The 14,841-nt window shown below is 36.0% G+C and overlaps 1 protein-coding gene across 1 annotated transcript in view; it reads left to right on the forward strand.

Moving 5' to 3' along the window:
* Positions 1-14,841, forward strand: part of CDC73 (cell division cycle 73) — a 162,276-nt gene that overhangs the window by 10,991 nt on the left and 136,444 nt on the right. Inside the window, exons 4-6 of the mRNA XM_069074465.1 lie at positions 3,646-3,708; positions 3,797-3,849; positions 12,134-12,222. Of these exons, the coding sequence (XP_068930566.1) occupies positions 3,646-3,708; positions 3,797-3,849; positions 12,134-12,222 (205 nt within the window). The remainder of the gene's footprint in view (positions 1-3,645; positions 3,709-3,796; positions 3,850-12,133; positions 12,223-14,841) is intronic.

Below are 14,841 nucleotides of genomic sequence, written 5' to 3' on the forward strand. Positions count from 1 at the left end.
TAATCTGGGAATTTCTGAACCTGGCTATAATATTCCTAGGAGTTTTCTTTTTGGGATCTTTTTTCAGGAGGTGATTGGTGGATTCTTTCAACCTCAATTTTGCCCTCTGGTTCTAAAACATCAGGGCAGTTTTCCTTGAGAATTTTTTGGAGGATGATTTCTAGGTTCTTTCTTTGATCATGGCTTTCAGGTGGTCCAATATTTTTTAAATTCTCTCTCCTGGATCGTTTCCAGGTCAGTGGTTTTTCCATTGAGATATTTCACATTGCTTTCTGTTCGTTCATTTGTTTAGATCTGTTTAACAGCATCTTCATTTCTCATAAAGTCACTAGCTTTTACTAATGAATTTATTCATTAGCTGCTTTCACATAAACTATATCTACATCAGAGATTCCAAACTTATTTGGCCTACCACCCCCTTTTCAAAAAAAAAATTCCTCAGTTTCCCCCTGGAAATCTTTAACCCATTAACACTTTTTAAAAAAATTTGCATCATTTCAAAAAGTATATATATGTTTTTAAATGACACATCTTAAATTTAGTAATTTATTGTAAATTTGTGCTTTTTTTCCTGCATTGAAATTTTGATGACACAGTATTGCATCATGTATTATAAATAAGTCTTTACATGCACATATGCTGATGCATGCTGGCCTTCCTGGCTATGCAGGACACACTCACCTGCCAAAAGTTGCTTGTTAAGACCTATCAGCAGACTTGACCACTGTAATGTAATGCCAAGGAAAGGCAACTTCCCAGGTTCAAAATACCAGAATAGGTGCTCTCTATTTTATTCAGTAACTAACCCAGAACAGAGAAGATCAAAACATGACATCATTCAAAATACAGCATTTACTAAGTGTGATTAAATAATCTCCAAGGCCTACCCCACCCCAGGACTTTCCAATCATTCAATCAATTACAAAGTCTCTGTTCCAAATACTTCTCCACCCCTAGGCTATACCTTAATTAAGTCCACCACAAAGCCCCTCTTCTCAAATGGAGATTAGTTTCCAAACATAAGTAAAATACATTCATTTGCTCAACCATAGAACACAAAAAGGTCAAAAGTTCCCCACCCCTGGATCACAATTGAATCTACCCCAGAGTTACATCAAGTTTAAACACAGCACTTAATACCCAAATGGAGGTCTTTTCTTCCTCTTGACACGAGGCAAGTTCTCAGCAATCTTAGTTCCTGGAGAGACAAGGCTTAGCAAGGCCATAAGATACATTGCCAGTCCCTTCATGAATTTATCCTCTGTCTGTAGAACAGTCCTAGAACCCCTGAACACATTAGCAAAGCCCTCTCCCAGGATTTCTGTAAACATACAACAAGAAAATCCTTCTTCAGGGCTTCTGAACCAACAGAAAGGCTCCCAGACCCCTGCAACAACAGCACTGTCCTTCACCAGTGGACAGTATTCATTCTGTCTGCCGGACAGTCTCCAGACCCCTGCAACAACAGTACTGTCCCTCACCAGTGGACAGTATTCACTCTCTGTCTGCAGGACAGTCTCAGGCCTTCTTAACCAAATGCCAGGTTCCAGGACTTCTTCAACAGGACAGTCTTTCACCAGTGGACAAATCTGGCAAAATAACATCAAAACAGACAGACAAAGTACCAGCAAAACAGCCATGTCTCCTCAGTCCTTGGCAGCTCAGGGGGCAGGTCTCAAAAGTCCAGGGCAATTCAAAGCGGCCACCAGCAATCCTCTTAGTCTCTCTCTCTCCACGAGGTGCTGCTACCAAAAAAGATCTTCTGCCTCTCTCTTGTGTCTCCAAATCTACGTCACCAGCTCCTCCCACTTCAGGACTTTCTTTTCACATCAACAAGCCCATCCCACAGGTGGGATTAACAAACTCTGGGTTTTAATACAATCAATTTGAAAACCAAGCCAATACAGGGGAATCTTTAATTGCCATTACTATCACAACCACTGATAGGTTATTACTTGAATTTTATGTGTTTATTTGGAAAATAATGTAATCACTAAGACTTTAACTCTGTTATACAGCAGATAAAATATGTATGAATGGTTTTTAAAAATTTTCTTATCTTTTCTTCTTTCCTTATGTTTCCATAGCTCCCTTATTTTTTCAGTACCCCCAGTTGTACCAGAGGCTACTACTGCCACACCCCCCCCCCCATCATTCTTGTGCTCTTGAGGGGGGTTATCACCCACTTTGGGAACCCCTGAAGAAGGAGATGTTGCTAACAAGAACATTGTAGTCTAACATTTTCTTCTGTTGCCAGGTCTCACAGTGTGTTAGGCAAAATTTTTGCATCAACTCAGGTTAAAATCTTTTAAGCATTTCTTTCCTGAGTGTGAAAACCTTTATCGAATGTTCTTTTCCTCTTGTCTTTCCTTATTGTCTACCTCTTATTTCTCTTAGAACAGGGATTCTTAATCTTTTTGTGTCGCGGACCTTTTTGGTAACCTGAAGCCTATTCCCTTCTCAGAATAACACAAGTAAATGCATAAAATAAAATACTTAGAATTACAAAGGAAATTAATTAAGTTGTATTACTAAAGTATTTCTTTTAAAAGGTTCACAAACCTTAGGTTAAGAAGACCTACATATCAAGTTGGCAATAACAGAGTTTTTATTTTTTTTATTTTTTAACCATATGTTTTTTTCTGCCTATTTTAACAGATTACTAAATGGTCACAAAAACCTAAAAAAATCACTATTATGAGAGCTCTTCATCTTATATAAATTGATAAATGCTTTTAAAAATGAATATATAGGGGCAGCTAGGTGATAGTAAATTAGATAGTAAATAGTAGTAAATTAGATAGTAAACAGAGCGCTAGCTCTGGAGTCAGGAGGACCTGTGTTCAAATCTGGCCTCAGACACTTGACACACTAACTGTGTGACCTTGGGCAAGTCACTTAACCCCAATTTCCTTGCCTTCCCCCCCCTCCAAAAAAAAGTAATAAAAATGAATATACAAACATTAAAAAGCACTTAAAGTAGACTTAAGTGAGAAAACAGAAAGGCTTAAAGATTCTTAATGTAAGTTCTCAGTAATTTAATGAACAAATATAGATGTTATCTTTGTTCAAAGCATTATGAAGTAGCTCCTGAATGAAATATAATGGTAAGTATGATGTGCTTTCTGGATCTTATAAATATGACATATACACAAATTTAGATATATTGTGTATAGGTTTTCATTTTATAGCATTCATAATCAGGAATCCTTTATAATGAAGGAATTTATATATTACTTCTTTAAAAGGAGACAATATAGTATAATGAAAAGAGTACTGGATATGAACTCAAAAGAGATCTTCCTGTATGTAAATGATTTAAACTTCCTAGACCTCAGTTTCTTCATCTTTAAAATGAGGGGGTTAGACTGAATGGCCTCTGAGGTCCCCTCTAGTTCTACATCAGTAAGCTCATAAACTTCCTGCCTTTTAAACGAAATTACTCTAGAGAATCTAAGAGAAATGAGGGTTTTCATTGAGATCTGCAGGATGGTAAACCTTTTTTGGGTGATGGACTGGTGTATTATCACAAGGGTTATCAGGTTGTCAGTTGTAAAGATCAAATAAAACTATGAAAATAAAAGCCTTATATCAAAGCAAACTGTAAATATTGAACTTTCTGAATGAGTCTTTTTGAATCTTTAGCAACATCTGCAAGTATCGACAGAAGTGCACCTCTTGAAATAGGCCTCCAACGATCCACGCAAGGTATGTCTGAAATATTAATATATGTACCTTAAATTCTAATTCATTTGAAAGCTGTGTACTTAAAATGACCACTTTTTTTTTCTTTCAGTAAAAAGAGCAGCAGATGAAATATTAGCAGAGGCAAAGAAACCACGAATTGAGGTAGATTATAAAATGTGATTTATTGTTACAACAAATTGGATACAGTTGTATTTTGACTTTTTGTGAATTATAAAAGCTGTGCATTAAGCCTTATTTACATTATATTTTTGCTTGATTATATTCTGTATATTTTAAGTTTGTATTTTTCTAGATTTAAGGCTAGTATACATATGTATTTCTTCTTATGTCAGCATATTCCACACACTTGTCATTTTAATATGTATATTTATAGTAATATTGCTTTATATTAATATACTGTACTAATATTGGTGATAACTCACATTCATATTGTGTCTTAAGGTTTGTGAAGTGCTTTATTCACAATAGCCCCGAGGGATAGCTAATACAAATATTCTTAAGAGGGAAAACTTGAAACACTGAGAGGTTAAGGGACGTACTTAATGTTTCCACAACTAATAAGTGTCAGGCAAAATTTCACAGAATCTCAGGGTGAGAAGAAACCATAAAGGCTACCTAGTTCAACAATTCTGTCTATAATCCCTTTTTCAGAGATTGCTTGAAGACCTCTAGCAAGAAGTAACCTACTATTCCCCATGGCAGCCTATTATATTCTTTTAGCTCTACTAAGTTTCATCTTACTAGATTTAGCTTAAAGCTATAGACTGTCAGAATCTTTTTGGATCTTGGCTCAGTTATTCACTGTGTTAGCAATTCCTCCTAGCTTTTTATTTTTTGTAATTTTAAGAGGCATGACATTTGTGCTTTTATCTAAGACATGAATAAAAATGTTGGGATCCTGGCTTTGCCACATACTACATATTTGACTCAAGGTAATAATAAGGAGCATTGGATTGACTTGACTACTAAGGTCTCTTTCACCTCTGTTAATTAGAATAGGACCAAGAACAGATTCCTAGGGTACTGTTCTGAAGGCCTAGTCCATATTAAACCATTGGTGACTACCCTTTAGGTCCACCCATTGAATTAGTTTTAGTGCTAAGTCTCTTGACTACAAATCTATCACCTTGGGTGTTTGTCCTTGATCATTTAGTTTGTTTTCAGTTTTTCATTGTCTAAAAAGTCCTGTTTTGAATGTCTTTGAACATTTTATTATTATTTTTTCCATTTGGATTATTTCTTTGAAGTATATTCCCCAAACTAGACACATCTGGCCAGGGTATATGAATGGTGTTAAAAATTTCTGTTACTTTTTTTTTTCCAATGTGGTGCTCCAGAAAGATCAAATTCTAATAATTAGATCTTTATAGTTCCCGAAGGGTTTTCACAGACATTTTATTTAATCATCACAGTATCCCATTGAGGTTGGTAGGGAGCTTATAGAGCTTCTATCTCATATATATATAAAATATCTCATATCTCTTCTAACAAATGGAGAAAGAGACTTAACAAAGTTTTGTCTGGCCCCCTTCTAAAAATTGTCAATGTTAGAATACAGACAAAAACCTTTGTCTTCTGACTCTTGGTCTGGTATTATTACTATAATACCATATTATGCTGCCTTGAAAAGAGGAAATTTTGGTTTGACATAAGGAGAAAAAATCCTTTATGATAATTATCCAGAAGTAAGTCAGGATACCTCGTATGGCAGTGGGTTCCCTTTCACTGGGAGTCTTTAAGCACAGACTGAATAACTATTTGTTGGTTATGCTAAAGAGAGGGCATTTTTGTCCAGGTGTGCATTGGATTAAAAGAACTTGTAGTGGAGCTCCCTGAAGGTTTGTGGTTGGCATGCTTATCAGCTCTACAGACTGGCAGTTATCACATTGGACGATATAGTCAGGATTCACAAAGATCTAAACCAGCTAAAAACTTGGAGATAAATCTAATATGATGAGATTGAAAAGCAGTAAATGTAACATGTTCTTACTTCCTTTGGGACCAACCTGAACAAAACTGATCTCTTGCGTGAGATTAAAAGGTATGTGACAGGCCTTGCCTTACCGCAGACAGTTGTTGTGTACCACCTTAGTTTTCTCTTCTTTAGGCTAAGCATCCCTGGCTTCTTCAGCGTGACTCATATATGACACGGTCTCAGGGCTTGGCGGTTTTCTTGTGGTCACCTTGCTCTTGAAGCTCTCCAGTTGAGTATTGTTGCTAAAATGTAATACCTAGAAACCGAACACCATTTGTCCCTAAAATTCCGTCTTTTTCTCGCTGTCTTTTCAGAAATTCTTTTTGGATCCTGACAGTTACTCATCTTAGTGATCCATCTTAGATTTGTGTCATCTACAGATTTTATAAACAGCTCGAGGCCAAGGGTCGTCTAGTTCAAACCTTAATGGAGGCATGAATCCCCTTTATCATCTAAACTTGATGCTCTTCTAACCTCTATTTGGGTACTTAGAGAGATGGGGAAATTTGCTATCTCTTTTTACAACTAATTCCATTTTTAGACACTAAACTTAATTTGTTTGGATTTACCTGTGGTTTTATATCCTTTTAAGAGGCAGCTGAATGTAATAAAGAATCTTGCATTGACACATTTTTTTTTCCTCTGGAGTAGTTTATTTCCTTTGGGAAGCCCTAAGGCTTGGACTGACTACTTCTTTACTGTCCTTCCCACTTCTTTCTGTCCTCTGGAATGATTTTTTACGAAAATCCTCTTGGGGAAATGAATCTACCTTTCTAATTCCTTTCCATTCCCATTGTCTATGAAATGAACACATAGTACTTCTTTAGATGTCTTAAGTTTGTTTGATTGTTTTATTTAATTGCTTTTGTAAACACTGGCAGAGGGAAACTAGGGTTTAAAATCAGACCTTTGGATTTATAGCAGAAAGGGACCTTGTAGGTCATTTAATTCAGTTCCTTATTTTAGGCCTAGAGAGGTTATATGACTTTAGTGACTTGTCCAAGATTGCCCATTAATTGGTAGAGTTTGAATTTAAACAATACCAAATTAAGGGGAAGAATAAAAGATTAGAAATCTTTAAAATGGCAGATAACCCTAGTCTTTACTGATATTTAAATAGAATTAGATTACTCTTTTATAAAAACTCTTTCCTTTTCCCACTAACTCATCCTTTTGGTTCTTATCTTTAGTCTATCCAACCCAACCGCTCTCTTTTTTTATTTCTTAGAGGTTCTCATGATTAGAGATTTCTTTTCTCTCTTTGATTAGGATTCAAAAAGGACTTTCTCCTTTCCACTTATGGCTGCATGCTACTATGTAGAATAACAAATATTAGAGTTAAAGGTTCAAATAAGATTAATTAATTTACAACCTGGAGTATGACAGCTTCAGTGTTCTATGTTTCAGGCCAAAAATGTATAGGTCATTTTTTAAAATAATCCATTGCTATGACAAAAGACTTAATTTTAACTTAAGAAAGTTAAATTTCTTGGAATAGGTCTTGAATTCTGACTTCTTAAATTTTCATTTGATACGTAAAAGTCAGGTAATTTAGAATGATACGTAGTCATTGAATCTTAGAGTTGGAAAGAATCTCCTAGAGATAATCTAATCCAATAAAATAATTGAAGAGCAAAACATTCTTTCATGAAATGTTCATCTAGGCCACCATGGAAGATCCCTAGCTTATCACCTGTGGAGACAACCTGTACCACTCTGGAAGCTCTGATGACTGGGGGGAAGTATTTTGTTTTGTTGAGTTTAAATCTTCATTTAAACTTAGATTTTTTGCTTCTAGTTCAATCTTTTGGACCCAGCAGAACAAAGATAATCCTACACTTCTGCATGACAACCTTTTAAATACTTGGACCCTGAAGTATTTTCTTTAAGCCAGATATCCCCAGTTCCTTCAACTCATCCCTGCATGGTACAATTTCTAATTGTCTCAACATCCTGTTGACCTTCATCCAGAGATAGTCCATTTTGTTAGTGTTCTTTGACAAAAGTGTCCAGAAATGGGGGGCGGCTAGGTGGCACAGTGAGTAGAGCACTGACCCTGAAGTCAGGAGGACCTGAGTTCAAATCTGGCCTCAGACACAACACAAAAACTAGCCGTGTGACCTTGGGCTTAACCCCAATTGCCCTCCAAAAAGCAAAAAAAAAAAGTGTCCAGAAATGGGCACAGAACTGTAGTTATTGTTTGACTGGGGTAAGAGTACTGCCAGAATAGATGAAGCAGTAATTAACTACCCTTATTTGAACCAAAGTCTTCTGTCTAAACTCATAACTCTTTTTGTACCAAGTCACTCATATTTAATTAATTATCTCTTATGTTCTAGTAGAACACAAGAGTAAAAGTTTATCTTATTACTAATAATTTCATCATTCTTTAACATCTTTTTAGTCTACTCTGCATTTATACAGATTTTTTCTTTTTTTTTTAATGCTTTTTAAACTTTTGATTTGCATCATTCATTTCCACCAAATTTTGAGTTACAAATTTTCTCCCTGTTTTTTCCCTAACCACTACCCCAATATAGCAGTCCCATAGGATATCCCCTCCTCCAATCTGCTCTCTCCCTTATATTCTCTCATACCCCTTTCGACTTTTCCAGTGGAAGCCAATACAGGGGAATCTTTAAATGCCATTACTATTACACCCAGTGCCTGTATATCTTATTTCCCAATTACATGTAAAATAGTATTAATAATAGTATATATATATATGTGTGTGTGTGTGTGTGTGTGTGTGTGTGTGTGTGTATACACATATAAATGTATATGTATATATTTGAGTATTTGATTTGATTTTAAAACTTTGAATTCCAGATTCATTCTCTTCCTCCCTTGTCTCCCACCCTTACTGGGAAGATAAGCAGTTCAGTATAGGTTGTACATGTGTAGCTAATGCAAAACAGTAACATAGTAGATATATTGTAAAAGACTGACTATATTTCCCTTCCTCCTATCCCACCTCCCACTTGTTCTATTCTCTACTTTGATCCCATCCCTTTTCAAAAGTGGGTGCTCCCAACTTCCCTCCCCCCCAGCCTGTCCTCCCTTCCATCATCCACCCCCTGATCCCCTTCCCCCCTACTCTCCTGGAGGGTGAGATACCCTATTTAGTGTGTATTTCATTCCCTCCTCAAGCCAAATTCATTGGGAATAAGGTTGACCCATTCCCTTTTGCCTTCCTATTCTTCCCCTCCATTGTAACCATTTTCCCTTGCCTCTTCAGTATGAGACAGTTTACCCCATTCAGTCTCTCCCCATCTCCTCTCATTATATTCCCCTCTCACCTCTTAATTTCACCTTTTAAGTATCATCCCTTCCTGTTAAATTGGTCCTGTGCCCTCTATCTATGTCTACCTGTAAACATACATACACACATTCACATATGTATTCATATGGCCATATACCCTCATATATAGACATATATATTTCTATTCCCTTCAACTACTAAGAAAAGTTTCATAAATTACAATTATTGTTTTTCCATGTAGGAATGTTGAAAATTCAACTTTGATAAGTTCTTTATGATTTCTTTTCCCTGTTTACCTTCTTATGCTTCTCTTGCTTCTAGTATCTGAATGTCAGATTTTCTGTTCAACTCTGGTTTTTTCAGCAAGAATGCTTGAAAGTCCTCTATTACACTGAATGACCATATTTCCCCTTGAAACATAATACTCAGTTTTGCTGGGTAGGTGACTCTTGGTTTTAATCTCAGCTCCTTTGACCTCTGGAATATCATATTCCAAGCCCTTCGATCCCTCAGTGTAGAAGCTGCCAGATTCTGTGTTATCCTGATTGTGTTTCCACAATATTCAAATTGTTTCTTCCTGGCTGCTTATAATATTCTCTCCTTACTCTGGGAATTCTGGAACCTGGCTATAATATTCCTAGGAGTTTTCTTTCTGGGATCTTTTTTTCAGGAGGTGATTGGTGAATTCTTTCAACCTCTATTTTGCCCTCTGGTTCTAAAACATCAGGGCAGTTTTCCTTGAGAATTTCTTGGAGGATGATTTCTAGGTTCTTTCTTTGATCATGGCTTTCAGGTAGTCCAATAATTTTAAAATTATGTCTCCTGGATCTGTTTTCCAGGTTAGTGGTTTTTCCCATGAGATGTTTCACATTGCCTTCTATTCTTTCATTTGTTTGGATCTGTTTAATAGCATTTTGATTTCTCATAAAGTCATTAGCTTCCATTTGCTCCAATCTAATTCTGAAGCAATGATTCTCCTCATTGAGCTTTTGAGATTCTTTTTCCATCTGGCAAATTTGACTTTTTAAGACATTCTTCTCCTCATGGCCTTTTTGAGCCTCTTTTGCCATTTCACTTAGTCTATTTTTTAAGGTGGTATTTTCCTCAGTCAGGCTGTTGACTCTCATTTTGTAATTTTCTTGCATCATTCTCATTTCTCTTCCCAGTTTTTCCTGCACTTTTCTTATCTGCTTCTTAAGGTCCTCTATATCCTGTAACTAGCTCATATTTTCCTTTGAAGCTTTTGGTGCAGGAGTTCTGACTTTACTGTCTTCCTCCTGTTCCATGCTTTGCTCCTTTTTGTCCCCAAAATAATAGTCTAATGTTGGAATCTTCTGTCTGCTTTGTTTCCTTTGCCTGGTCATGTTGCTCCTCAGTCACTTGATCCCTGGGCTTTTTGCCACAGCAGGACTCTGCCTTCATCCCAAATGTTGGGGTTTTCTCAGCTGCAGGAGGTATTAGATGGGTGCCCTCTGTGAGGTCTCCACACGCTCTGGCAAGCTGGTCACACACCCCAGGTCCAATACCCTAGACTTCAATTCCAAGCAGGTTAAAGCAAGAGCAATTACCCCTCAGACTGGTGCTTGGTCCCCCTACAGTTGGCCAGGAGCTGAAACTGACACATGGCCCTGTCTGGCTGTGCTGGCATCTCAGTGGCTTCTCGCCCCGGGGGCAAAAGCCACACACTCCCACTTACTGGGTCCCAAAGTCCAGACTGCACTGACCTCTCACTTTGTTCTTTGCATCTATGTGTTGACAAATCTGAAAACGGCCACAGCTGCTGCTGATCTGGGGTCCCTCCGGCAGGTGGCTGATCAGGCCTGTCCTGGGGCTAAAGCCTTGTCGTGGGGCTGGGTTCAGCTCCCAGAGCGCTGCACTGGCTGATTTCTGCCAGCCTGCCAGGCTGTCCTCAGTGGGAGGTTAGCTTCTCTGTGTCATTTTGTGGGTTCTGTAGCACCAAAGTTTTTTTTAGAGTCCCCTTTTTACATGGATTGGGGAAGGTGGAAGCCGGAGCAGCGGGGAGGTACTACTTCCACTCTGCCATCTTGGCTCCGCTCCCCCATCTATACAGATTTTATGATGTAACATTTTATTATCTTGTTTTTAATCATGTAGAGTAAGAAATCCTGCCATCATATTCTAATGCAACTTATTTTGCTTGCTAACTAGTGAAAGCATAACAGAACTGCATTTTTGAAGTTTTATTGATATCTTTTGTTTTCACATCACAGTTGTTTCCAAATATACTATATTGCCTTCCTGTGAGCCTTTTCTTATAGGCAAGAAAGAAAGAACCAGCTAAGCAGAATCAGTCAACACATTGATCATTTTTGACATATGTAAAATTCTGTACTGTTAGTCCTTCCCTCATGAAAGTAGAAAAGTTATATTTCCTCATCTCTTCTTTACTCTAAAGGTTGATCATTAAATAAGGCAATTCAATTTAATTTTATTCTTTTAATTTACATTATAGTAGTCATTGTGTCTATCTTTTTCAGTTCTATTTTCCTTGCCCTGAATCAGTTCATACAAATTGTCCCAGGTTTTTCTGAATTCCTGCCTCCTTATGGTTCAAGAATATTCTGTTGTATTTTTTTTTAAAGCTTTATATAGCTTGTGCTTTTAAAGTATCAGTGACATTAGCTGAATGAATAATAATCACTATGCTAAACTGATCTGTAGCAACATAGTATAATTTCAGATTAAAAAGAGGTAAAAATCTTTTGATGACTAAATTTTTGGATCAGCATGAAACATAACATCTTTCATTTGAACAAAAAAAGACTTAGCGTATTAAATATATATTCATTATATTGATATATTTCTTTTGTGAAAGAATGAACCTTGAAGTCTACCTCTTGTCTAAGACTTTAATTTGTAGAATGTATTTGTGCTATGTATATGCTTGATTTTGCTCCATAATATCTACAAATTTGTCTTAATTCCTTATTTTATTGCAGGTATATTTTGCTTTTGAACTTTTAGCAAGTCCAAAAACATTTTTGATCATTTCTATTTTGTGTCATACAATAAATAATCAATAGTTAACATATAACAAATAACAAATCAATAGTTAACAAATTTAGCAATTACTAAAGACCCTAAAAGATATATTTTAGTATAATATTTTATATTAAGAATGAAATAAAAGTTTTGCTTCATAACTAAACAGTTATTAATGTTACTAGGATGAAGAGTGTGTGCGTCTTGATAAGGAGCGATTGGCTGCTCGGTTGGAGGGTCACAAAGAAGGGATTGTACAGACAGAGCAGATTAGGTAAGGAATTTTCCTCAATTCAGATTGACTTTTTAATACTCAGGAATGTTTATGTGGATAGCTTCACTTCTATGTGGGTAGTTCAACATTTAATGTGATTTCACTATTAATAAATTGCCTGCATTTTTGGCTTCCAAGTATACTTCCATAGTAGAACAGGTAGTGGACTGCTGGGTCCATTATATTAGATAAACTGAAGTCACTAATACATGTGCTTTCTGAAAATAATTTCCTTGACCACTTTATCCCTCTTCAGAACTACCAGGACTTCATTTTGGTATTTAAACCACAAATTACCCTGTAATTATTACTTAAGTTATTTTTGCATATACATCATTGTTCCAACTAGATAATAATTTCTTTAAGGACAAGGTCTGTGTCTGTACTCCTAGATATCCTTCCTAGTGTTGAGGTACTCTTAGATTTAATCAGAGAAGGAAAATTACAGCAGGCAAATTAAAAACTCTCATAGTAGAATGGTATCAAACTCCAAAGGAAATTGGGGCCACTAAACACTATACATAAGGATCCCTGTGGGATCACATAATTGACTTAGTTTTAAAATGTAATATTTACATACGTTTTATTGTATTTTTACTGTTAAATATATCTCAATTATATTTTACTTTGGTTTGGACCACACTCAGAAGTGTTGTGGGCCATGACTTTAAGACCTTTGTTGTAGTATATCGTGTAGTGTGTTGACTGTGATAAAGAACATGGATTGCTTTCTTTGGGGAATTTTTAAGGCAGTTGCTAGGGAAAGAGTGTTGACATTTACCTGAGAGTGTTGTGGTGACACTAGCAACAGTGAGGGTTGTGCATAATGTCACTGAACATTCCTCTCTCTACCTCACCTTGGGGATTACTCTTTTAGGTTTGGTGTAGGAAAGAGCAGACTGACCCTTCTGTTCCTCTAAAACATCAAAACTTTTGGGTCCCTTTACATTTTTTTTTGATTTGAAGAATATTTTTATTTTTTCTCAGTTATGGTAAAACTATTTAACACTTTAAAAAATAATTCCTTCCCATCTTGAGAAGGCAAGCACTTTAATATAGATTATACATGTGAAGTCATGAAAAATATATTTCTGTATTATCTATGTGGCAAAACAGCACAAGACTGTCCTCCTTCATGGCCCCCCTCCCCCGTACCCTCCAAAAAAAGAAGTTTAAAAAAGTATGCTTCAGTCTGTATTCAAGACCCCATCTCTGGAGGCAGATAGCATTTTTCATCACGAGTCCTTCAGAATTGTATTGTATTACTGAGAATCACTAAGTCATTCACAATTGATCATCATACAGTATTGCTGCTACTATGTACAGTGTTTTCCTGTCTTTGCTCACTTCATTTTGCATCACTTCATGTAAATCTTCCCAGGTTTTCCTGAAACTATATCCTGTTTGTCATTTCTTATGGCACAATTCCATCATAGTCAGATACTATAACTTGTTTAGCTATTCTCCAATTGATGGGTATCCCTTCAATTTTCAATTAATCTCCTTTACATTCTTAAAAATTATTGAGGACCCCACAAAGCTTTTATTTATATGGGTTTATATCTCTTGATATCTACTGTATTAGAAATTTTTTTAAGTATTAACTCATTTAAAATAACAATAATAAATTCATTACCTGTTAACATCAATAACTTTTTAAATGAAAAGTAACTTTTCCAGAACAAAAAAAAATTAGTGAGAAGAATGGCATTGTTTTAAATATTTTTTGCAAGTCTCTTCTCTAGCTTAATAGGGTACTGCTGAATCCTCATCTGCTTCTGAATTTATTCTGTTGTGATATGTTTTGGTTGTTCTGTTACTATCATGAAAATAGTTTTGACCTTGTAGACCTGAAAGAAACCCTCAGGGGGTTCCTCAGGCTACACTTTGAGAACCACTGCACTAAAATATTACCTTAAACTTTTAAAATCTTCCATACTTCTAGGAGGACCAGTCAGATAATTTCTTTTTTTTTTTTCTTTTTTGTCTTACATGTGTCCTTAAATCAGTTATTTAATTCTTGCACAAATAAACTTTTTGCTTTATGCCTCATGCTTTTTTAAAATAAAAACAAAGGTGATTTATTTTTAGTTTTCAACATTCACTTCCATAAGATTTTGAGTTCTAAATTTTCCTCACTTCCCTCCCACCCCCCATGGTGGGCAGTCTGACACAGGCTCTGCATATACATTCATATTAGACATATTTTCATATTAGTTGTGTTGTAAAGAAGAATTAGAACAAATGAGAGGAACCATGAGAAAGAAGAAACAAACAAAAAAGAGAGTGTAAAAATATGCTTTGATATGCATTCGTTCTCCATAGGTTTTTTTTTTCTGGATGTGGATAGCATTTTTCATCATGAGTCTTTTGGAATTGTCTTAGATCTTTGCATTGCTGGGAAGAGCCAAGTCTATCAAAGTTAGTCGTCTATTCCTTATGCTTTTAAAATTGTTTAAAAGTCGCACAGATAAATCTTTTATAAAAATCATGGAGTATAAGTGATGTACTTTGACCAGGAAAGTTCCCTTTTCATTTTCTAATGTGACCATATTTGTAACCAATGTTGCTTTATGTCTTCATTCAAAGTCTCTCTGATGTCTCTCTCAAATGTAAAAA

Source organism: Petaurus breviceps, unplaced genomic scaffold (genome assembly GCF_028583685.1).
Source record: "Petaurus breviceps papuanus isolate PSGF00001 unplaced genomic scaffold, PetGlider_PUasm1.0 90895, whole genome shotgun sequence".
Taxonomy (NCBI): Eukaryota; Metazoa; Chordata; class Mammalia; order Diprotodontia; family Petauridae; genus Petaurus; species Petaurus breviceps.